Source organism: Bufo bufo, chromosome 9 (genome assembly GCF_905171765.1).
Source record: "Bufo bufo chromosome 9, aBufBuf1.1, whole genome shotgun sequence".
NCBI lineage: Eukaryota > Metazoa > Chordata > Amphibia > Anura > Bufonidae > Bufo > Bufo bufo.
The window spans coordinates 40615870-40641842 of NC_053397.1; the positions used below are offsets into that span (position 1 = coordinate 40615870).

The following is a 25973-nucleotide window of genomic DNA, read 5'->3' on the forward strand; positions in this document are numbered from 1 at the left end:
CTGACTTTCTGAGCACCTGTCATGTTTCCTGAGGTTCTACAATGGCCAGACAGTACAAACACCCCACAAATGACCCCATTTCGGAAAGTAGACACCCTAAGGTATTCGCTGATGGGCATAGTGAGTTCATAGAACTTTTTATTTTTTGTCACGTCAGCGGAAAATGATGATTTTTCTTTTTTTTTCTTACAAAGTCTCATATTCCACTAACTTGTGACAAAAAATAAAAACTTCCATGAACTCACTATGCCCATCAGCGAATACCTTGGGGTGTCTTCTTTCCAAAATGGGGTCACTTGTGGGGTAGTTATACTGCCCTGGCATTCTAGGGGCCCAAATGTGTGGTAAGTTGTTTAAAATCAAAATCTGTAAAAATTGGCCGGTGAAATCTGAAAGGTGCTCTTTGGAATATGGGCCCCTTTGCCCACCTAGGCTGCAAAAAAGTGTCACACATGTGGTATCTCCGTACTCAGGAGAAGTTGGGAAATGTGTTTTGGGGTGTCATTTTACATATACCCATGCTGGGTGAGATAAATATCTTGGTCAAATGCCAACTTTGTATAAAAAAATTGGAAAAGTTGTCTTTTGCCAAGATATTTCTCTCACCCAGCATGGGTATATGTAAAATGACACCCCAAAACACATTGCCCAACTTCTCCTGAGTACAGCGATACCACATGTGTGACACTTTTTTGCAGCCTAGGTGGGCAAAGGGGCCCACATTCCAAAGAGCACCTTTCGGATTTCACCGGCCATTTTTTTACAGATTTTGATTTCAAACCACTTCTCACGCATTCGGCCCCTAAAATGCCAGGGCAGTATAACTACCCCACAAGTGACCCCATTTTGGAAAGAAGACACCCCAAGGTATTTCGTGATGGGCATAGTGAGTTCATGGAAGTTTTTATTTTTTGTCACAAGTTAGTGGAATATGAGACTTTGTAAGGAAAAAAAAAGAAAAAAAAAAATCATCATTTTCCGCTAACTTGTGACAAAAAATATAAAATTCTAGGAACTCGCCATGCCCCTCACGGAATACCTTGGGGTGTCTTCTTTCCAAAATGGGGTCACTTGTGGGGTAGTTATACTGCCCTGGCATTTTCCAGGGGCCCTAATGTGTGGTAAGTAGGTAAATGACCTGTGAAATCCTAAAGGTGCTCTTTGGAATGTGGGCCCCTTTGCCCACCTAGGCTGCAAAAAAGTGTCACACATGTGGTATCGCCGTATTCAGGAGAAGTTGGGAAATGTGTTTTGGGGTGTCTTTTTACATATACTCATGCTGGGTGAGAGAAATATCTCGGCAAAAGACAACTTTTCCCATTTTTTATACAAAGTTGGCATTTGACTAAGATATTTATCTCACCCAGCATGGGTATATGTAAAATGACACCCCAAAACACATTCCTCAACTTCTCCTGAGTACAGCGATACCACATGTGTGACACTTTTTTGCAGCCTAAATGCGCAAAGGGGCCCACATTCATTTTATGAGGGCATTTTTAGACATTTGGATCCAAGACTTCTTCTCACGCTTTAGGGCCCCTAGAATGCCAGGGCAGTATAAATACCCCACATGTGACCCCATTTTGGAAAGAAGACACCCCAAGGTATTCAATGAGGGGCATGGCGAGTTCATAGAAATTTTTTTTTTTTGGCACAAGTTAGCGGAAATTGATATTTATTTATTTTTTCTCACAAAGTCTCCCTTTCCGCTAACTTGGGACAAAAATTTCAATCTTTCATGGACTCAATATTCCCCTCACGGAATACCTTGGGGTGTCTTCTTTCCGAAATTGGGTCACATGTGGGGTATTTATACTGCCCTGGCATTCTAGGGGCCCTAAAGCGTGAGAAGAAGTCTGGAATATAAATGTCTAAAAATGTTTACGCATTTGGATTCCGTGAGGGGTATGGTGAGTTCATGTGAGATTTTATTTTTTGACACAAGTTAGTGGAATATGAGACTTTGTAAGAAAAAAAAATAATAATTTCCTCTAACTTGGGCCAAAAAAATGTCTGAATGGAGCCTTACAGGGGGGTGATCAATGACAGGGGGGTGATCAATGACAGGGGGGTGATCAGGGAGTCTATATGGGGTGATCACCCCCCTGTCATTGATCACCCCCCTATAAGGCTCCATTCAGATATCCGTATGTGTTTTGCAGATCCGATCCATGTATCAGTGGATCCGTAAAAATCATACGGACATCTGAATGCAGCCTTACAGGGGGGTGATCAATGACAGGGGGGTGATCAATGACAGGGGGGTGATCAATGACAGGGGGGTGATCAGGGAGTCTATATGGGGTGATCACCCCCCTGTCATTGATCACCCCCCTATAAGGCTCCATTCAGATGTCCGTATGTGTTTTGCGGATCCGATCCATGTATCAGTGGATCCGTAAAAATCATACGGACATCTGAATGCAGCCTTACAGGGGGGTGATCAATGACAGGGGGGTGATCAGGGAGTCTATATGGGGTGATCACTCCCCTGTAAGGCTCCATTCAGATGTCTGTATGTGTTTTGCGGATCCGATCCATGTATCAGTGGATCCATAAAAATCATACGGACATCTGAATGCAGCCTTACAGGGGGGTGATCAATGACAGGGGGGTGATCAGGGAGTCTATATGGGGTGATCACTCCCCTGTAAGGCTCCATTCAGATGTCCGTATGTGTTTTGCGGATCCGATCCATGTATCAGTGGATCCGTAAAAATCATACGGACATCTGAATGCAGCCTTACAGGGGGGTGATCAATGACAGGGGGGTGATCAGGGAGTCTATATGGGGTGATCACCTCCGTCATTGATCACTCCCCTGTAAGGCTCCATTCAGACGTCCGTATGTGTTTTGCGGATCCGATCCATCTATCAGTGGATCCGTAAAATTCATACGGACTTCTGAATGGAGCCTTACATGGGGGTGATCAATGACAGGGGGGTGATCAGGGAGTCTATATAGGGTGATCAGGGGTGATCAAGGGTGATTAAGGGTGAATAAGGGGTTAATAAGTGACAGGGGGGGGTGTAGTGTAGTGGTGCTTGGTGCAACATATTACTGAGCTACCTGTGTCCTCTGGTGGTCGATCCAAACAAAGCGGACCACCAGAGGACCAGGTAGCAGGTATATTAGCCGCTGTTATCAAAACAGCGTCTAATATACCTGTTAGGGGTTAAAAAAAAATCACATCTCCAGCCTGCCAGCGAACGATCGCCGCTGGCAGGCTGGAGATCCACTCACTTACCTTCCGTTCCTGTGAGTGCGCGCGCCTGTGTGCTGGCGTTCACAGGAAATCTCGCGTCTCGCGAGATGACGCGTATATGCGTCTACGAGGAATGAATCAACCACCTTCCGGACGCGTCTGTGCGTTAGGCGGTCCGTAGGTGGTTAAGGACACACAGGTGCTGCCAAAAATCCGGACCGGCAATTAAAATCCAGTCCGGTACTGCGAGATTTTGGCCAACACGGTGTTGGCCAAACTCTCGCAATACCGGACTGGATTTTAATTGCCGGTCCGGGTTTTTGGCAGCACCTGGGTGTCCTTAAATAGGCAGATGGGCTCAGCAGCAGGATCTCTGTGTTGGGATCTGAGGCTTGCTGCCAGGTTGGAGAGCTGAGATCCATGGGCCGAGGAAACAGGCCCCCTAAAGCCTGCTGTAGACTGCTGGAGGCAGAACTGACATCAAGGTGACTTGTCTTATATGAACTTTCCAATGTGTGTGAAGTAACACCAAGATGTACTGTCCATTGTGTGTGAAGTAAACACCAAGACTGCAAAGTAACGAATTGTTTAGTGCATTTGCCTCAAGTGTGAATAAACACTGAAGTTTTGCTTTAAGAACTTGTCTTTTGCCTCTGTACTGCGTCCGCTTACCCTATCTACCAGAGCGAAACCCCACAGTACCTACGATAAAAATTCTTTGTAGTTGGGAAAACTTGCTAAATCGCCAGTGTCTCAAATACTTATTTCCCCCACTGAACATGATGTCTGATTTTCATTTTTTACATTAATCATGGGAAAACCCCTTTAAGTAGGTCCCCATCGAAGTCTATAGGTGACATATCATCATGGCTCCATCAACTCAAACACTGTATGATGCCATGATAGTACTGTGCGGTACAATAACAGGACTGCCAGCAGAAGTTGTGCACATTAAAGATACCCTTTTACCTTTAAGGGTACGTATTGCTGAGAGATTGGCGTGAACCGTGAACACTTATGCATTTACCTAATCAATGCAGTAATTAGTTGCTTGTGCATTACAGAGCCATTGAATGAGTGCAGAAAGGTCATTTCACGAGGCTATTATAATGTAGGTGACATTACAGGTGTGTACTATACGTCCTCTGTTCTGTTATCAGCCCTGTTATAACCGGCGTATCTCGTTACATAGCAGATCTAGCTGTCCTAATGGTTTCTTCTGTCTTTCGTTTGTCATCTAGTTTTGATTAGGACAAATGATGTGTAATTATATCCCCCACTTTAATCCTTATTTGTCAGTATTCATCTGGTGATAATGCAACATTCACTGATTATGATTCAGATTTGGTGACAAAGTAGGTTCATTTTTATCAGATATCTTTAGTTTTTTTCCAGCTGGTGCACAGCACAAAGCTTCCTACTATATGACTTTTTGGCCCAAATATTCTTGAAATATTTGACTACTAATTCACGTTATTTTTTTATTATCCATTATTACATATTTTTGTGCTGCATATTTTACACAGCTGCAAGAGGCAATTATTTTTGGTGCATAAAATGACATTCTATGTATTTGATAGATGGGATATACTGTAGGTGATAGATGGATGATAGATGGATAGATAGATGGATAGATAGATAGATAGATAGATAGATAGATAGATAGATAGATAGATAGATAGATAGATAGATAGATAGATAGATAGATAGATAGATATAGGTAGGAAGATAGATAGATAGATAGATAGATAGATAGATAGATAGATAGATAGATAGATAGATAGGACAGATGAAAGAGATAAAAGAGATAGATAAATGGATGAAATGAGAGAGAGATAGATAGATAGATAAACATACAAACAACATTTTCCCCATTTGACAAATAAAGGAGGCCTATACTAAATATGACAGGGGTATGGGTTACCTGCCGTTTGACCCCCCTTCACAAACCATCCACCCCCCTCCAGCCCCCCACCCAAATCTGCCCCTTCACCGATCTAACTCCAACCCAATGTTCCTTAATCTTTTACCCGTAATAAACACTCGGACACCAGGCTGGAATGAATCGGCCACAGCAGCCGTTTATTTAACATACAACATGTAAAATATATATATGAATAAATAACCATAACAATAATTACTTCCTTGCAAGGGGAGGTGCTTGAAGCCCCAAAATCCGAACAACAGCCCTACTAGGGTGCCATCTTGCCTCCAGCCATTCCCCGCCAGCTCGGAAGCACCACTAAATGGCCTCCTTTAATTCATCCCCAACTGGGAGTCCAGCCCCAACCGCGGAGCCCTCCCATTATCATTACCAGTGAATAACACCAACTTCAAGGACCTCCCCCCGCTACAGCCGGCGTGCCAAAAATTCCCCCCATAACACCCTACCACTGCCTCCAACCACTTACCTCACCCGACTCCTTAAGTCTGCCACTAAATCCCATCTTTTCAAAGAATTAAGGGTGGGTGGGCGGGACTCTTTCCCGATTTTCTCCAAAATGGTACCCTTCTTCACCCAGGCGCAGCCTTTTAACCCCTCGTACTCCACCCCTTAAATTCAACTCGGCCAATCTCTATCCACCTTGAAACACCTCAGGCCCACCCCACTAGCTAATTAGCCTATCCCTAACCCCCCAAGGAAAATAATGAAGGGAGAAAAGAAGGGAGGGGGGGAAAGAGGGTCTCCATGAACCCAACCCCCCGTCATGCTGGCCTCCCCTAAGGCCCCCTCTCCAGTCCGGCCATAACCCTATAACAGTAAACCAAACCTAAATGTATAGGTAAAAATTAAATGTATCCTTCTGCATTTTATCTTATACATTTTGGTTTGGTTTTCTCATGATAGATAGATAGATAGATAGATAGATAGATAGATAGATAGATAGATAGATAGATAGATAGATAGACCTATGGCAACAGATTGTCCACCCTTGGCTTTGAATGAATTTGATTAAAGACTCCAATATCTCATAAAAAAAACTCAATATAATCTCGCAACATAATAGCAAAACCTTATACAAGCTACAATTCACATCGCAACCACTAGATGGCTACTTATAGAAACATATAGCATACACATTTCTGGGCAGAGTAACATAAATTTATGATTTTTTTTAAAGTCATCTCACACCATTCATCTTACATAGATCAATATAAATAGATAGATAGATAGATAGATAGATAGATAATAGATAGATAGATAGATAGATAGATAGATAGCATTTTACTCTACATTATCCCACTTATTTCAAGATCTACTCTGTACCTTTACTTAGGCTTCAAGTCATTGCCAGTAACAAAAATACTGTGGTTATTTTGTGCTTCCAAAACACCCATGACTAGTGTTCTGCTTATTCATATATCCATTATGTATCATAAACACCTCTGAAGCACACGAGTATTATCCATCCAACGCTTTTCAACCCTACTTCACTACAAAATAAAATTTAATGGACCATACAGAATTTAGTTTCTTCCAGTCTCAGAAAAGCACTTAACGATTTGTGCCATATTTTTATAGAGAGAACAACATAAATGAATTGGCTTCATTTATTTATTTTAGAATATTCTTTTTAAAACTTTTAGAACGCCAAAATGTCTAAGTATACATGGGTAGCCTGACTGAAGAAATATCTAGAATAAGACTTTTCTTTTTCTAATGTGCTGCAAACGTATCCAAAGGTATATATCATGGAAGGGTAGAGGTCCATATATAAACTTGGGTGCTATTTTCATTCATCAATGCGGTTATCTGCTCTAGAAAACCCAATCTCAAACACCCTATTAAAGAAGTTATAGAAGGGGAATCGTCATCAATTATCTAGAACACAGTGTGGTTACAGACAGTAAGGACCTGACACATGTATACATTACACAGACAGTCAATTGATTTAGATGAGAACTGGGTAATGCTGCAGTTCCCCTGCGTCGGTGCTGAATTGCTTTTGGCTTCACATACGGATTACAGCTGATCTTTGAAGGTCCTAGCCAGGGTCTGTTTTCTAGAAAATGAGGCCCTACGCAATGGGCAAAGTAGAGTCACCTGCTCTTTAGAGTTTTCTTGTAGCTTCAACCTGCATGATTCTAGAATATAGTACTAAGATAATACTGCCATATACAACTAATTTACTACCATCATATAGTGTCCAAATATTATACTGTCCAAATGATACTCCCTTAAAGAGCCCAAAGAATGCTTCCATAAAGGTGCTGAAGTGGATGTGGATCCGCTGTGCCATCTGAACAGATTTGGCTAAGGGCTACTTCTAAGGACATTATCTAAGTGGCCCCTGCATCTTACCCTATAACCCTTTTAAAAAGATATTATCTTTGCTGCAGGGGAACCACCAGGCCGCCACTTCTTGGAGTAGTCTCTGTTCATGTGATGGCTGCCCCACGGCAGTAAAGATACACTGGTGCGGAACAACAAGTGATCAGGCAAAACTATATTCAGGGACAGGCCGAGGTCAGGGCAGGCAATGTTTATGTGATCCGATAAGCAGTCTGAATTCAGGGCAGGCAGCTCACGTTAAAGAGTGTAGATCAGGCAGAGAAGGGCCAATTCTTGGAAACAGACAGAAGTTGGTAGCCGGGCAGACAAACGTAGAACAGCATATGTTTGCAGGACACTAGCAGATTGGAACCTACTGCTCAGGCACCTTTCCATAGGGGAATGCACCAAAAGTACCACAGAGTAGCCAGCCATTGGCTGGGAAAGAATAGGGTGTACAGGACAGAGGGACAAAGCTAGTCCAGTGACCAAGCATTCTGGGAAGCAGGACAGAGGAGCTGGTGAGTCCCTGCCATGGGAACCCAGAAGCTCGGGAGTAGGAAAGCAGAACAGTGGTGGCCACTATAACAGGTGCCACATAATACTATAATACAGTCTCCATGAACTACTAAATAGTACTAGTGGGGTTTTACTTTCTCTTGTCCTAGGAGATTGTTGGTGTGAGCAATTTCCAAGTTTACTGCTCCCTAAGACTGTCCCCAGTCTCTACAATCTATCAGCTTATTTTCAGGGAGCCCTTTTAAGAAAAAGATTTTTGTAAGACGTGGACCACCCCTTTAAATCTGTAGCTTCTCGGAGAACATGAACTGTACTTGAATTAAATTTGCCTTCATACAGATTTCTTGCCTAAGAGCATAGTTAAGTGCTAACAGAAAAGCCTGTAACATCAGTTAGTTAAATCATTAAAGTGTAAGCATCAGCCACAAAACCAGGGGAGAATGAAGTAGAACGTAACTATTTATTGACAGGATGTCTGCCAGAAACCAGCCTCCAGCTAACCATTCATTTGCCTTTAATTGCACAGACACCCCAGCTCTCAAGTGGTGTAGGTAGCAATAGAAAGCGCTGCTGGCTCACCTACTTCTGCAGACTTCTAGAGCTACCTAAAGCCAACAGCCAAAGCCTTGAATCCAATATCCAATTAAATCCACAGTTTGAAAGACTTTAAGAGGCCTAAGGGACTCCGTCCTTTCATAAACCTCTGCCACCCCTCTCATTCAGTGAGCAAATTAAAAATACTACCGACTCTCCCGTTACTGCACAATGCTTTCATTAATGCACTGTCAGAGTCCTCACATTCAGCCTAGGAAGGTAGGGGAGGGGGTCTACACTTAATTCTGGGAATCCATACAGGACCCTGCAAAGCTTCAAATGAAGATCTAGCAACATCTGTATTAGGAAGGGGCACAGTGAAAAAATCATGGGTTATCCAGGGGCAGACACAGACAGTAGAGGGACCCTGTGCAAGGAATGTACCTGCCCCTCCCCCCCCCACCCAAACCACACATACAAATATAAACATATACGTGCAAATAAAAAACATCTTGTTAATATGGGGTCAATATGTTTACAGTATGTATATATATATTTTCACACTAGGCCATGCCTCTAACTCTGCCCAAAGCATAACTGTACACAACCAGTTCCCTTAGTGCCCACACATATAGAGATGAGCAAAATCGAAGTGGATTTCGATCCGAAAAATTTGATTCTCACCGAATCCGAATTTCCTCACGCTTCGTGGTAACGAATCGCATTTTTTCCTAAAATGGCTGCTGCACGTGTGAGGACATGGAGAAAGGAACTCTGGGAAGGCGGGATCACCCATAATGCCATGCATGCAGCCAATCAGTAGCCAGCCAGCCCTGTGATGTCACAGCCCTATAAATAGCCTCAGCCATCTTAGATTCTGCCATTTTCCAGTGCACTTAGTGCAAGGACAGACGTCAGCAGGCGCTAGGGACAGTGCTAGGAAAGACTTGATTGTGCTGAAAAAACAATTTACAAGTGCAGGGAAAGATTACTCAAGGTGTAGGGAAAGGATAGGGAGGAGTTATTCCACAGCATTTATGTAGAACAGGGTACAGTAGGGGACGTTCTCTGTAATTCTAGCAAACCGTTCTTGTTACTGGGGTGCAAGAGTGGTTCGATTCAGGAATTAACGGGGTTTATTACAAGGAAATATTTCTACGTCTTATTTGCCCTTGTGCGGTGCAGTTATATGTTCTAAAGAATTTTTGGGCTTGTATTAGTGGGAAAATAAGGGCTTATTAGCCATTGTGTAGTGAAGTGAGAAAATGACTGCCCTTTTTGGCGTGTATTAGTGGCACAAAAAATTATTTGCCGCTCAGCGGTGCAGTTATATGTTCTAAAGCCCTTTTTAGCGTGTATTAGTGGGAAAAAAAGGGCTTATTAGCCGTTGTGTGGTGAAGTCAGAAAATTACAGACTTATTTGTGGGGTTTTAATTTCCTTTTTATTTATTTATTTATTTGATCTAACAGTATGACAGACAGAGAAGTGCCAGGCCCTGCACAGGGGACTGGCAGAGGCCTAAATGTTTCTGGCGCAGGCAGAGGTCGCAGCAGAGTAGGGGGCTGTGGCAGCAGGAGTCGCAGTGACTTAACTTCAACTTTTCTTCATATATAACACTGCCGCCTCTGCAGCAGATAGTCCATGTACAAAACACGTGTTGAATAAAGTATCATAAAATGGCGGTAGGCATAAGATGGTGGTTCAACTGTTCAATCTTGTCATTCAACATAAAATGGTGGATATATTTCTCTCTTCAGTATCTGTACTCTCACTTTAAGTTATTTAAGCACTTTATGATCTCTCTGAGAGGTATATCTGAGGTCTAACTAATAGTTGACTTCCTGAATTTGGTCGCAATTTTCAGTATGCAGTTAGCAGTAACTATTTGCAGATTGGTCGAGTATGATCATGTATGCAATTTAGATTGCAATATGGAATTTTTATTTGGATTGTGAACTTTGTAGTTTGCAATTGGTGGAACTGTAAATAAACACACATATAACTGGTTCAGTGTACAGTTCTAATCACTATATTAACAGTAGGAACATTATATAACTGTTTTAAATCCCTATTTTGGCCTCTCTGCTTCCATAAAACACAGCTCTTAGTGGAGTGAATGTCTGTTCAGCTTCTCTCTCTCTGGTGAATAATGATTCCAGCAAATCCTGCTAGGAGATTTTCCCACACAAGCTGTGTGTGAGGCTGGCTGTAATTGGTCAAAACTCCTGGGCTGTGTGAGGATAGCTAGGATTGGTCAAGACTCCTGCTTAGCATCCACAGTTTAACTCTATGCTTTCTGTTGTTTCTGCTGTGTCATTGAGCTTGCCTTACATTCAATAATGAATCTTAAAGGCATAATATCTTTTCTGCTTCTGTGAACCCAATATACTGTATATGACAGTTATATGACATCCAAACATGAAGTCACTGTAAATAACTCTGCCCTTGTCTTTAACACACAAACATAGGAACTGTATTAAGTTTATTGGCAGGTTTAGCTGTATAAACATATAAGCTATATTAGCAACCTAGGACAGGTCTTAGCTGGCCAGCTACACATCGACCTGTGAGGCTGAGTTCATACTTGAGTTATTTAGTCAGTTTTGGCCCCGAGACTCCAAATAAGTGAAGTGTGCAGTGATTCTAAGAGCGACGCCTGTCATCTGCATGTCATTAAATTCGCTCATCTCTACCCACATAGTAATTATTCCCCCTTTGTACCTGCACATAGTAGTAATGCTCACACTGTGCACCTTTCACAGTAGCTATGCCCAGATATGTGCCCCCTTCACAGTAGTCGTTCCCAGAGATGCCCACTTCACAGTAGCTATGCCCAGATATGTGCCCCCTTCACAGTAGCTATGCCCAGATATGTGCCCCCTTCACAGTAGTCGTTCCCAGAGATGCCCACTTCACAGTAGCTATGCCCAGATATGTGCCCCCTTCACAATGGTTATGTCCAGAGATGCCCACTTCACAGTAGGTATGCCCAGATCTGTGCCCATTTCACAATAGTTATGCCCAGAGATGCCCCCTTAACAGTAGCTATGCCCAGATATGTGCCCCTTCACAGTAGCTATGCCAAGTATGTGCTCCTTCACAATAGTTATGTCCAGATATGTGCCCCCTTCACAGTAGTCGTTCCCAGAGATGCCCACTTCACAGTAGCTATGCCCAGATATGTGCCCCCTTCACAATGGTTATGTCCAGAGATGCCCACTTCACAGTAGGTATGCCCAGATCTGTGCCCATTTCACAATAGTTATGCCCAGAGATGCCCCCTTAACAGTAGCTATGCCCAGATATGTGCCCCTTCACAGTAGCTATGCCAAGTATGTGCTCCTTCACAATAGTTATGTCCAGATATGTGCCCGGATTGCTGAGAAAAATTATGTTTTATTATATGCAAACGGTGCCGTTTCCATTACACCTATAGGCACTTTGACATGGCCAGTTGTGATGACATTTTCACTGCCAGGCCCTGTCAAAGTATACGGGGAGCAGCAGTTGCAAAGAAACTGGAGCCTCTAGGTGTAATGACAACGCCCCCCTTGCTCCTAGAGTCTCATTTGCATAAATTAAAGCATAATTTTTCTCATCAATGCGGACACATATGAACATGGGACCAACACAGGTGCCTTCAGCTGCCAAGTGCACATGTAACAGGCCAGCCAGTGTCATAGGTACAAATCTGCTGACAGATGCCCTTTAAAGCAGTTGTCCGGGCTCAAAGCTGAACCCGAACATATTCCCTTCTCCCCCCACTCAGCCCCTCTGACATTTCATACTCCGATGCTCTCCCTTGGCCTGCACTGTAAAGCATAGGGCAAGGGCTGTTTTGTTTACATCCCTAGCAGTGTTCCCGGTTTACAGGCTAAGGTAGTGCTAAAGCCTGTCCATTAGTGCCGGGCTCACTTCTAGACAAAAAAAAGCACCTCTCTGGGCCCCTGTGATATGTCCGCCCCTGGGGTTATCCTATGATTAATTAAATAAAGTGAAAATCATACCCAATCTAGTACTTGACAGTCTCTTCCTAACAAAGCTAGAACCAGCCCTGTACCTCACATGGATCCAAAGATCTCCTCCATTCATTGCTCCAATTGTTCTGCTAGATTAATTTCAAGCTATCAGCTTTGCGGATGTGTCCTTTCTCAAGGGTGTGTCCTTTCTAATGCAGCTGGTGGCAGTTTACGGATGGAACTGAGCATGTGCTTCCGTCTCAGTGTGCAGGAGAGAGAAATTAGGAAAAGAGCAAACAGCAGGTGGCGCTATACTGTTAGATTTCATTGAGTAACTCAGTAGCTATAATAAACTTTATAATTACATGCAATTACAAAAGTATGCAGATCCAGGTGCTGGTTTGAAAACTGTAGACAATTTTTTTAAGCTCTTCCTTCCAGCATGGCCCTAGGCACCATTTAATGCATCAATATTAAAGGTGTTGGCCTATCTCTAGGATATATCATCAATGTCAGATCGGTGCTGGTTCCATCTCTGAGATCCACTCCTCTATCTAGAGAATAGAGTCCCCAAAGCCCGGTGTGCTCTCCATTCATCATCACCATGAGAGTTCCAAACTTAATGGCATTGGGTGAAGAACAGACTGGCTATAACTCGGCATATGTGACTTATTGGAGCCCCTGACTAGGTCATATCAAGTTAACTCTAAACCCTCTATAGTTAGACCACTGGCAATTGTATGGGTGCTTATTAGTGTCCTTCTAGCAAGGGCAATGCCCAAACTTCCCAAGATTCTACTAAACCGGACTCAGATTTACATAATATCACATTAGTTGATCTGCAGAACGGTCATCATGGGATTGTTTGTGTGAATGATCCCATCAGTAACATGCATGTCTGAACTTTTCAAAGGAGTCAGTTTAAAAAAATATATAAATTACCCAATGGGTCCTTGGATAAAATGGCAAATAATTGGCTGAATTCAACAAATTATGCCATACACATGTAGTTTCAGCCAACCTCATCCAAACTTTTTCGACAGTAGCTGATCACATTTTCGGTTGTGTTTGGCCATTGTGTGTTATCATGCTAATTTTTGAAATGATGGAAGGCCACAATCAGCCATTTCCGTTGATTGTTATCTCAAGTGTAGGGCTTGTCCAGAATTTATTTTTTTCTAATTCCCTGCACCCCTTCCCCCCCGACCTAATGGTAACTGTAAAGAGATCTGTCCTTCCCGGCCGTGCCGTTCCAGCTCCATGACTCCTGGGCCATCTTCTGGATTTCCGTTCCCTGCCTTCTAACTTCCTCCTGGACGGAGTCACATAGGATGCTGCATTCAAAGACCAACCTCACCGGTGACATGTCCTAAACTGGCACGAGACCCAGAAATAGCATGTTGCTTTGGAAAATGTCGCTGCTGAGGCCAGTGGCTGAAGTGGCACAAGTGACGTACATGAGGGTAATGGAAGTCCAGTGAGGATTATCGATGAGCGGCAGGGGCTATATTCGAATTTGCGATATTTCACAAATATTTGGGCGAATATGCGTCATTCTTTTCTTGATTGCGAAAAATCTGCAATATAATATTTGCATAATTTGCGCAAAATACAGGCGTGGGTCACTTTTGCTACATTTTTCAAGCTGCTAGAAGTTTCCTGAGACTGGAGAAAATGGTTGGCACGGCAGAACATTACAATAGCTTTATATGCTGACAGAGTGCTCCAATATATTCGCGAATGCGAAAATCGGCAATTAATGATGCGCATATTTTGGGCAACTTCACGTTTTAGCCGGTCTGACTACATATTACTGATTGGTGCAGTAAGTATTGTTGTGAACATGTGACATCACAGCACTATGTCTGTAGCATGTACGTATGGACAGCAGAGAAACAGTAATTCCTATCACACTACCTAACACCCTGCACTGGAACAGCTGCACTATATGAGGATCTAACCTACACTGACTATCTCCCACTAACTATCTGTATTATATATATATAAGCTAGCTAACTATCTATCTAATGTAGTGTGGAAAGCACAGAGCACAGCAATGTCACTGCTTTCTCTCTCAGAACTTTAATAAAAACTGTAGAAAATGGCTGCTGGGGAGGTTCTTATATAGCAGGGATGGCCAACCTGCGGCTCTCCAGGTGTTTCAAAACTACAACTCACAGCATACCCCAGACTGCTTACAGCTATCAGCCTACAGCAGGGCATGGTGGGAATTGTAGTTTTACCACAGCTGGAGAGACGCAGGTTGGCCAGCGCTGTTATAAAGTAAGGGGTAGGCAACTTTCCTATTGGTTGCTAGGGATGTTGCTAAGCTCAGACAAAGACATTGCAGCCTTCTCATTGGCCCACAAGCAAGAAGCAGGGAGGGATCATGGGTTCAGATGGGAAAAAATCTATAATATTTAAAAAAAACTAATATATATCACTATATTCGAAATATTCGCAAATTCTCAAAGTGCCGATATTCGCAAAGAATATTTGCTATTCGAATATTCGCGCCCCAACACTAGTGAGGATGGCCTAGACGTCATGGAGTAGAAAGAAGCAGGTAAGTATAAATCTCTTCAGAGGTACCATGGGGAAGGATTAAAAGGGGCTTTCCAGGCTTTTAATATTGATGACGTATCCTCAGGATAGGTAATCAGCGGGGGTCTGACTCCTAGCACCCCTTCCCACCAGCTGTATGAGGAGAAGGCATGCACCTGTCTCACTTCTTGCTTGCCATAGACATAGCAGCAGCGAGCAGGAAGAGAGACAGCTGATCGGTGGGGTTGGCGGGCGTCAGACCCCCTACAATATGATATTGATAATTGATCCTGAGGATAGGTAATCAATATTAAAAGTCTGGACAACCTCTTTAAAAAAAAAAATCTGGAAAACACCTTTAAGGGGGTTTGTGCCTCAAAAAATATTCTACATTTTTCAAACCAGGAACTGCATCTGAATACTTTTCTAATTGCAGGTCATTAAACATTTTGTATAGTCGCTAAGTTATTCAACAAAATGTATCTGTATAGAGCCACCTGCTGTTTTTTTCCTTCCCTTATTTCTGCGTCCATCTCAGTGAGGTGGTCGCACGTGCTCAGTTTAAATCTTCAACTGTCACCAGCCATATCTTCTGTTTCAAGCTGTGGCAGTTACAGGCAAAGAGCTGCAGCAAAAAAGGCACAACCCCTGAGAAAGGATGCCCCCCCGCCCCCCCCGAGCTGCCCTCCTGAAATAAATCTAGTAGAACAATTGGAGCAATAAATGCGGAGATCTCTGCTTCTATGTAAAGTACAGGGCTGGTTCGGGATTTGTTCGAAAGAAATTGTCATGTATTCGATTACAATCTAATATTTGTTTTAAATCAACCATAGCTCCTTTAAGTCACTTTCAGCAGGACAATGTGGTCCCTGGAATAGCTTTGTTTTTTGAGACGTAAAATTGGTGTTTTTGTAGCTTTTGTTAATTCTTATATTCTTAATTTATATTGTATTTTAAATCCCAGTGTAAATTCAATTCTTAAAGTCATTTAGAATACAGTGAGTTCTTAGAAAAAAAAATTTGCACCTTAAAGCTATTTATTTACTCTCTTCTCAAAGTTTTCCGAACACAACATAGAGAAAATTCAGAATAAGAATATTATAATTTCAGTAAACAAGCTGAATTTTCAGAAATGGTCCCATCCTATAATTATATGTTATCTTCCAGTACTCAGTCACAAATATTTTAATACAATTATACCGACAGACAGGAAATGCTTTCAGTCTCATTTCTCCAAACAGTCAAATTGGAAACATTCTGACGAACCTATGGAAAACTATTATATCAGTGATTAAAGCAAAGGAGCCGTTTCCTAAAGTCTCCTGTGCATCTGCTGAATCAGGTCACTTGCAGCACGTTTCCCATCGTGAATGATGAAGTCACATGGACTGAAGTAAGGGCAGGGTCACATATGCGTTCGCAATTCCGTTATACTGTTCCGTTATAACAGGGTTGTAAGGGAATATAACAGAATTGGATGGAATGCAAAACGGAAACTTTAAGAGGCATTCCATTTTGCTCCATCCTAATGCATTTCTATGGGCACAAATAACCATTCCGTTTTATGTATGTCGACAGGACATTTTTTTCCAACATACAAGGATATAACGGAACAGTATAACGGAATTGAAAACGCATATGTGAACCCACAATTACTGCGCTTTCTAGGTGCAGACTGTCTGTGCTCGGTCTAAGGCTAAGTTCTGATTGCAAATCGATAAAATAAATAATGTCTAATAATTTTTCATATTTTTTTTACCTGTTTTATAACTAGTTATTAAAAGCAAATTATTTTTACCTTATCTCCATAATTCCATTAAATGAACTAAAATGTTAATATTCGGGTCTTTAAAGGGAACCTGTCATCAACTTTATGCTGATCTCACTGAGGGCAGCATAAATTAGTGACAGAAATGCTGATGTCAGCGGTGTGTCAGTCATGAGCTAATAGTAAGTGGTTGCTGAGAACCAGCATCATAATCATTGCAGCCCAGGCCTTGAGAAGAGTCAAATCTACCTGAGAAGAGTCCTGGTTATTCATATCTCCTGCTCTCTCCCCCACCTGCTGATGATTGGCAGTTCTCTCCTAGAGAGAAAGGGAGAAGACTAGGTAGAAGACGGTCAGTCATCAGCAGGTGGGCGGGGAGAGCAGGAATTCATGAATAACCAGGACTCTTCTCAGGTGGCCGGGACTCTTTTCCAGGCCCAGTCTGCAATGATTGTGATGTTGGTTCTTGGCAATTACTTACTTTTAACTTATAAATGACAGACCGCTGAAATCAACTCACCTGTCTCTACTTTATTCTGCCATTAGTATGGGCAGCATAAAGTTGATGACAGGTTCCCTAAAAAGTTGTTATATCAGTGGGGGTCTAACTCCTGGTACCCCCGCCGATCAGCTATTTGAAGAGACCTCCTCACACCTTACCAAGCACAGCACCATCTTATGGATAGTGTCTGTACATGGTATTGCAGCTCAGCACTGTTCGCTGAAATAGGACTGAGCTGCACCTAGGTCATGTGACCCATGAACATGACATCACTGGCCCAGGAAGAGGATGTGTATATGCCATAAACATGTAAGATGGAAATACAACTTTACAGGGGTATACAAATCCTAACCTACAGACGGGCAAATGTAATACAGGACATGACTGCATAGGTGTGGATAGGTCTGCCCAGTAGAATATTTCTAAATCTATAATATTTACAAAAATGATTCATTTTTCATTTTGGAAACATTGGAGTGATGAATTAAAAGCTGGTTGCAAAGGCAGGGGTAGTTTTCATGTTTTTGCTTTTCCAGCCCGTCCACCTTATGTTTTTTTTTCTGTACAGTCGTGATAAAACCTAAAAGTTCTTTTTGACTCTTCTGACAATTTAATCTTGATTAAAAACAGAAACCTGATTAGTGAACATGGGTCATCATTTTAGAAAATGAAAACCATCTTGCTACAACGTCCTGTCTACGACATCATTGTACTATTTGTAGTGCAGATGTGTCCTTCATTACCGTTGCTCTTGGTTCATCCTGTCCTGAGGTGTGTGAAGCAAGATGACTAGCTTTGAAAACATATATGCGATGCTCTTTCAAGGACTCTTGTAACATCTATGGATTCTCCAAAGTAGAAAATCTCTTTAAGCTAAATAAGCCCTTTAATATGTTGTGGCCCTATACTGGCTCTTTAACTGTCTCTTCAGCTTGTCAGTTTTTTGATTTTATGAAAGGAATGAAACAAACTACATCCAAGTTATTCTTCCAATTTTTCCCTTAGGTTTTGAACTGTTATCTCATTGACAATAACGGCTTCATCCTGGTCTCTGAAGACTACAGACAGGTGAGATATGTCTTGTGTTGACCACTGAATTATGGCATATGGATATCATGGGGGAGGGGGGCTGCAATTAGGAAACTTCTCCTAAAAGCCAGTACGGAGAGCTGCTGTCTGAATTGTCACCATGTGATACTACATTTCCCCTACAGCATTCAGCAGCTTATACCAGGGAAAAGAGGTGTGCACCAGAGGTCTGAACTAAGAGATTATCTAAGAAGAGACTGTTAGAACTGTGTTGAGAAATTGCAGTTAACTCATAAGTTTCAATTGCAACACTTTTAGGGCGATACTCATTTTTGGACCATCTGGGGCGGTTGTATCGGGGAAAGGGAAATCCCTAGAAAATTGAGGGTCCTTACCAGAAAAAGGTCTCCGTGTGATAGATAGATAGATAGATAGATAGATAGATAGATAGATAGATAGATAGATAGATATCTAAGAAATAGATAGAAGGGACAGATAGAAGAGATAGATAGATAGATAGATAGATAGATAGATAGATAGATAGATAGATATCTAAGAAATAGATAGAAGGGACAGATAGAAGAGATAGATAGATAGATAGATAGATAGATAGATAGATAGATAGATAGATAGATAGATAGATAGATAGATAGATAGAAGAAAAGAAGGCAGCGCTCCAGAAAAAGAGTGCTGCTTTTTTCTTTTTCTTTTTCTAGATAGATAGATAGAAGAGATGAATGGATGGGTGGATAGATATGACATAGACAGGTAAATACTGTAGATCAATAATCGGCAACCTTTGGCAGCTGTTATGAAACTACAATTCTAATGCGAAGAGCTGAGGAAGTATACATGCTGGGAGTTGTAGTTTCACAACAACTGGAGTGCCAGAGGTTGCTTTCCCCTGAGATATATAGATTAAAGAGATGGATGGAGATGAGATGGATAGATAGATAGATAGACAAAAGGCCTCATTGAGTGGGCGGAAACGTTGCCTGGGAATAAATTGGTTCACCACCTTTTTCACTTGATGTCGGAGTGCTGCCTCGTTTTTTGGAATTAGATAGATAGATAGATAGATAGATAGATAGATAGATTAAAGAGATGGATGGATATGAGATTTTTTTTTTACTTTTGCTGAACTTGATTCAGTGACAGATTTTCTTTTCTGAGCTCTTGCAATCAGACAGTAACGTGTCCTGACAATCAGACGTCCTCTAGTCCCTGCGAGCTGCAATCTCCGGAGTTGAAAGTGACTGACACAGATTGCGTTCTCTCTAGACGTGACCTAATTCTGTGGACACTATTACTGATTCTTGACAAGATCAGATCACTTCAAGAAGTGAGGCTTAATGAAGAACATTAAGTACTGTAGTAAGACAAGTTAAGCCCAGTGCACCTGATGGGCGCGCAGCCATTCTGTAACAACTGCTCTTTTCTTCTCAGTCAGAAGTGATACATTTGTTTTGGAATCGGAATTTATATTTCATCTTTATCAGGAATAATTATCTTCTAATCCGCACATATAAATGTGTATTTTTTTTAAAGGAGGGAATGTAAGTTCACTCATGCAGCACCACCTCTTAGGCCCGGCGATAGGCATTAAGTAGCTCATTTGCCCTGAGTGCTCCTGAGGTCAGGTTGTATTCTGCTGAGCTAGCACCATCAGCAAAATAAGGAGTGTATCTTAGAAGAAGACTCCTCCTCTTTTATGAATTCACTCCTGATTTTGGCTTCCAAAACTGTATCAGGAAACCTGACCATGTGGTCGTACCCTTACATTTGCCTCACCACACTTGTATACAGCCTTGAACAATTATGGGTAAAGGTATACACTGTGGGGATTTGCTCTGGTAGACAGGTTAGCGGACGCAGTATAGAGGCAAGGAACCAGGTTGCAAATCAAACTTCAGTGTTTTATTCACACTCATACACAGCAAAACAAAACAGTGTTCACTAGAGGAAAAAAAAGAGACAATGCAGAAGCACTCTGCAAATCAGACAAAGTACAACAATGCTTACAAAAATTATGGTGCTAATACTACACTTATTTATAAAAGCGAGATGCTTGGACAATGCATTTTGTACAAAACCATCTAAGCCCGTCTGCCGAACGTCAAGGCGATCTCTGTTAGATGGGTCCTAACACTAAATACTACCTGTTATGCGCCATAATGACCGCCATAAAATTCAGGTAGTGTTGGACCCACATGCATGTTGGATCCACTCTGCCTTTTTCCATTTTTTGTGCCAAAATGGCCTCCATTACAAGGGATGCAGGTACCAACATGCATGCTGAGCCCACTCTATACCCTTCCTGGTGCTAGACAGCTTCCAATTAATGTAGTGAGAGCAGGCTACAGCTTTATACTGAAAATAATTAAAATCAGCCTATGGGGCAGACAGGCTAATCAGGAGTGCACGACTCGCTGGAGTGCCACATCTCCAGCATTGTAAATCTGCAAAAAAAGGGGGTTAGTCAGCACCTCCCAGTGCGCAGGTGCACGCTGCCATGGCAAAGACCTAGAGGAAAAAAAGAGACAATGCAGCAGCACTCTGCAAATCAGACAAAGTACAACAATGCTTATAAAAATTATGGTGCTAATACTACGCTTATTTATAAAAGCGAGATGCTTGGACAATGCATTTTGTACAAAACCATCTAAGCCCATCTGCCGAACGTCAGGGCGATCTCTGTTAGACGGGTCCTAACACTAAATACTACCTGTTATGCGCCATAATGACCGCCATAAAATTCAGGGAGTGTTGGACCCACATGCATGTTGGATCCACTCTGCCTTTTTCCATTTTTTGTGCCAAAATGGCCTCCATTACAAGGGATGCAGGTACCAACATGTATGCTGAGCCCACTCTACAGTACTAGATTGTGCTAGACAGCTTCCAATGAATGTAGTGAGAGCAGGCTACAGCTTTATACCCTAGCACCAGGAAGGGCATAGAGTGGGCTCAGCATGCATGTTGGTACCTGCATCCCTTGTAATGGAGGCCATTTTGGCACAAAAAATGGAAAAAGGCAGAGTGGATCCAACATGCATGTGGGTCCAACACTACCTGAATTTTATGGCGGTCATTATGGCGCATAACAGGTAGTATTTAGTGTTAGGACCCGTCTAACAGAGATCGCCTTGACGTTCGGTAGACGGGCTTAGATGGTTTTGTACAAAATGCATTGTCCAAGCATCTCGCTTTTATAAATAAGCGTAGTATTAGCACCATAATTTTTGTAAGCATTGTTGTACTTTGTCTGATTTGCAGAGTGCTTCTGCATTGTCTCTTTTTTTCTTCTAGTGGTAGCTGCAGGCAGTCAGTTTTGTAATAGATGGGAAGCAAGAGATTTATCAATATATTTATACCAGTTGTCTGGTGTGAATACCTTGAGAAATATGGATTTATAATGAGCTCCATACTTATTAATCACCTACTCTACTTTAATTAGAGGGTGACTTTTCTATTACTATTTTTTTTATAAAAATTTATTTCGCTAATAAAAAAAACTAACTGAATTCAACAGAAAACTGGGGGATTCTACTGGGCATTCTGCATTTCATGGGAGTGATTGACACATGTGTATTGGGAGACTGGATGGGGCAGGTGGGCCCATTCTACGTTTTGCTATGGGGCCCTTTGTGATGTGTGTATGCCCCTGCGTAGAGATATGGGTGTTGTAGCAGATATAATGTATTGGGCTCAAAAATATTTTCCTTATTTTTGGGAGGGTTTCCAGCCACCTACAACAACAAAATGGTTACAAAATAATACGCAAAGAGGTAACACCCAGAAAAAAGATAACTATCTCACTTTTTATCAAGCCTAGGAACATGTCAAAGCAAAATAGTCAAGTCAAATATCCATCCAATTGGCTATTTCCTTTGTCCTTTTCTACGGCTTTGAAAGACAGAAACATGCAATGCGACAATAAACTGCAATATAGAGTACAAAATTGCATAATAATAACAAGTGCTACACTATAAGTGCGAGATACTTGGCAAATTGTTTTGTACAAAATTATTTGAGCCCGTCTGCCGAACGTCAAGGCGATCTCTGTTAGACGGGTTCCTACGCTAAATTCTACCTGTTAGGCGCCATAACGGCTACCATACACTTCAGGGAGTGAGGTTCCACATGCCTACGATAATTTTACCTGTTAGGTGCCATGACGGCTACCATACACTTCAGGGAGTGTAGGTTACACAGCAGGCCCACTCCACGACATCACCGGCGCCAAATGGCTACCAAGGACTGCAGTGAGAGTCCACAAACTATCCCACTCCTGGTGCCATGGCTTCAGTGAGTGAAGGGGAGCAGGCCTGACTGTGTACTAACACTAATTAAAATCAGCCAATAGGGCAGACAGGGTGGTTAGGAGTGCATGACTGAGGAGGCAGCCACACCTCCAGTACAAACTGCAAAGAAAAACCTAAAAAGGGGGTCAGTCAGCACATACCAAACCGCAGAAGCACATTGCTAAGGCAGGGAACAACATTGAAAGACAGAAACATGCAATGCGACAATAAACTGCAATATAGAGTACAAAATTGCATAATAATAACAAGTGCTACACTATAAGTGCGAGATACTTGGCAAATCGTTTTGTACAAAATTATTTGAGCCCGTCTGCCGAGCGTCAAGGCGATCTCTGTTAGACGGGTTCCTACGCTAAATTCTACCTGTTAGGCGCCATAACGGCTACCATACACTTCAGGGAGTGAGGTTCCACATACCTACGATAATTTTACCTGTTAGGTGCCATGACGGCTACCATACACTTCAGGGAGTGTAGGTTACACAGCAGGCCCACTCCACGACATCACCGGCGCCAAATGGCTACCAAGGACTGCAGTGAGAGTCCACAAACTATCCCACTCCTGGTGCCATGGCTTCAGTGAGTGAAGGGGAGCAGGCCTGACTATGTACTAACCCTAATTAAAATCAGCCAATAGGGCAGACAGGGTGGTTAGGAGTGCATGACTGAGGAGGCAGCCACACCTCCAGTACAAACTGCAAAGAAAAACCTAAAAAGGGGGTCAGTCAGCACATAACAAACCGCAGAAGCACATTGCTAAGGCAGGGAACAACATTGAAAGACAGAAACATGCAATGCGACAATAAACTGCAATATAGAGTACAAAATTGCATAATAATAACAAGTGCTACACTATAAGTGCGAGATACTTGGCAAATCGTTTTGTACAAAATTATTTGAGCCCGTCTGCCGAGCGTCAAGGCGATCTCTGTTAGACGGGTTCCTACGCTAAATTCTACCTGTTAGGCGCCATAACGGCTACCATACACTTCAGGGAGTGAGGTTCCACATACCTACGATAATTTTACCTGTTAGGTGCCATGACGGCTACCATACACTTCAGGGAGTGTAGGTTACACAGCAGGCCCACTCCACGACATCACCGGCGCCAAATGGCTACCAAGGACTGCAATGAGAGTCCACAAACTATCCCACTCCTGGTGCCATGGCTTCAGTGAGTGAAGGGGAGCAGGCCTGACTATGTACTAACACTAATTAAAATCAGCCAATAGGGCAGACAGGGTGGTTAGGAGTGCATGACTGAGGAGGCAGCCACACCTCCAGTACAAACTGCAAAGAAAAACCTAAAAAGGGGGTCAGTCAGCACATACCAAACCGCAGAAGCACGCTTTTCTACGGCTTGTCATAACATTGGAGCCACTTCCAAAAGCTGCACTAGCAAGATGGTTCTCTTTCTCTGGGAGATACCTCTCTGCAAATTATTTTCCCCTGGAGAATTTCCTTTATACACAGATGGTCTCCTTAAGGAGAGCCAGTACCCCCCTAAAGGCTACAATATAATGAAATAAGTAATGCTCTTCTTACCAATTCGTCACCACTTCCATGCTAACACTACCAGCTGGTCTCTTTTCTTCCTGTTCCAGTGATGGTGTTTCGTCATGGACATAAAGTCCATCTAGTCACTGGCTGTAGCAGTGACATGTCAAAACTTCTGTGGTCACCGATGCGGCCAGTGATTGTCAGTAGCATTTCCATGTCTGTGTCAACATGTCATCGCTAGAGCAGAAAGAACAGAGACTGGCGGGGTATCCGGGAAGTTTTCCAATGAGAGCTGCATTACTTTTTTTTATGATTTTATAGCATATGTCGGAATTCGCTCTGGTAGTTAGGATAAGTGGGCGCAGTATAGAGGCAAAATACAAGTTCGTAATTCAAACTTCTGTGTTTATTCACACATAATGCCAAAAACAAAACGTCACTTTTGCAGTGTTGGTGTTACATCACACCCAATGGCAAGTTAATATAACAAAAAGTCACCTTGGTGGCAGTTCTGCCTCAGAAAGTCCAAATACAGGCTTCAGTCGGCCTGTTCCCCTGACACACGGGTCTCAGCTCTCCAGCCTAGCACAGGCCCCAGAGCCTAGCACACAGACATGGCTTCTGAGCCCAACTGCCTATTTAAGGACAGCCACTGTGCTTTTAAAACTGCAGAGAGGCTGTGTTGCTCATCGGACAGTTTGCTTGAAGGTCAATATCTACCGTATCTTGGATATTGCCATGATGATCTTCTTGTTATGGAATAATTTCATGTGTGCTACCAGAATACATGTAATTATCTCTTTCCGATGTTTTATTGCATTTTTAAATGGTTTTGAAATAGTGGTGTTTAATTACATGCTGTGCACTTGCCATGTACTTAATGCTAGATCTTTATTACATGGGAAACATCTCAAGTTCAATCTTGTAGCTGTAATGTACTTTTGATGGCAATTATCCTTTTCATGCTAATAAATTGTCATTCACAGACAATATTTATTAAGTATTTATACCGTAGAGGAAAGATATAGCAGTAGAGAGGCAATGAACAGCAGGGTCCCCACCCATGTGCTCATGAATGTGCTTATCATTGGTTTTACAAGTAGAGACACCCACGTGCACACTGGATGCTAGGAATACTTTGTAATACAAGGCACAACCTAGAAGAAAATAGCTATACAACACTACAGTATATACAAGAGTCCGTTAAAGGTTAAAATGGAGAACTCCCTCCCCAACCAGTCCACCTTACTGCTGATTTAAAGGCCATCTGTCAGCAGATTTGTCCCTATGACACTGGATGGCCTGTTACATGTGCGCTTGGCAGCTGAAGGCATCTGTGTTGGTCCCATGTTCATATGTGTCCGCACTGCTGAGAAAATGTATGTATTAATATATGAAAATGAGCATCTAGGAGCAACGGGGGGTTGCCATTACACCTAGAGGCTCTGTTCTCTCTGCCACATCTTCTGCACTTTGATTGTTTAAACGTGATCACGCCTGCCTGGCCCTGTCAATCAAAGCGCAGAGGGTGCGGCACTTGCAGAGAGAGCAGAGCCTCTAGGTGTAAAGGCAACGCCCCCGTTGCTCCTAGAGGCTCATTTACATATATTAAAATGCCATTTTCACAGCAATGCGGACACATATGAACATGGGACCAACACAGATGCCTTCAGCTGCCAAACCCACATGTAACAGGCCACCCAGTGTCATAGGGACAAATCTGCTGACAGATGCCGTTTAAGTAGTTACTAACTGGGTTGTTTGCTCACGCAATGCCTAAAAATCCATGTCAGAGTACAAGAGGGCCACAC

General features: G+C 42.5%; 1 protein-coding gene across 1 annotated transcript in view; it reads left to right on the forward strand.

Annotated features, from left to right (window-relative positions):
* Positions 1–25973, forward strand: part of CACNA2D3 (calcium voltage-gated channel auxiliary subunit alpha2delta 3) — a 959782-nt gene that overhangs the window by 856558 nt on the left and 77251 nt on the right. The window contains exon 30 of the mRNA XM_040407724.1: positions 18315–18377. Within this exon, the coding sequence (XP_040263658.1) occupies positions 18315–18377 (63 nt within the window). The remainder of the gene's footprint in view (positions 1–18314; positions 18378–25973) is intronic.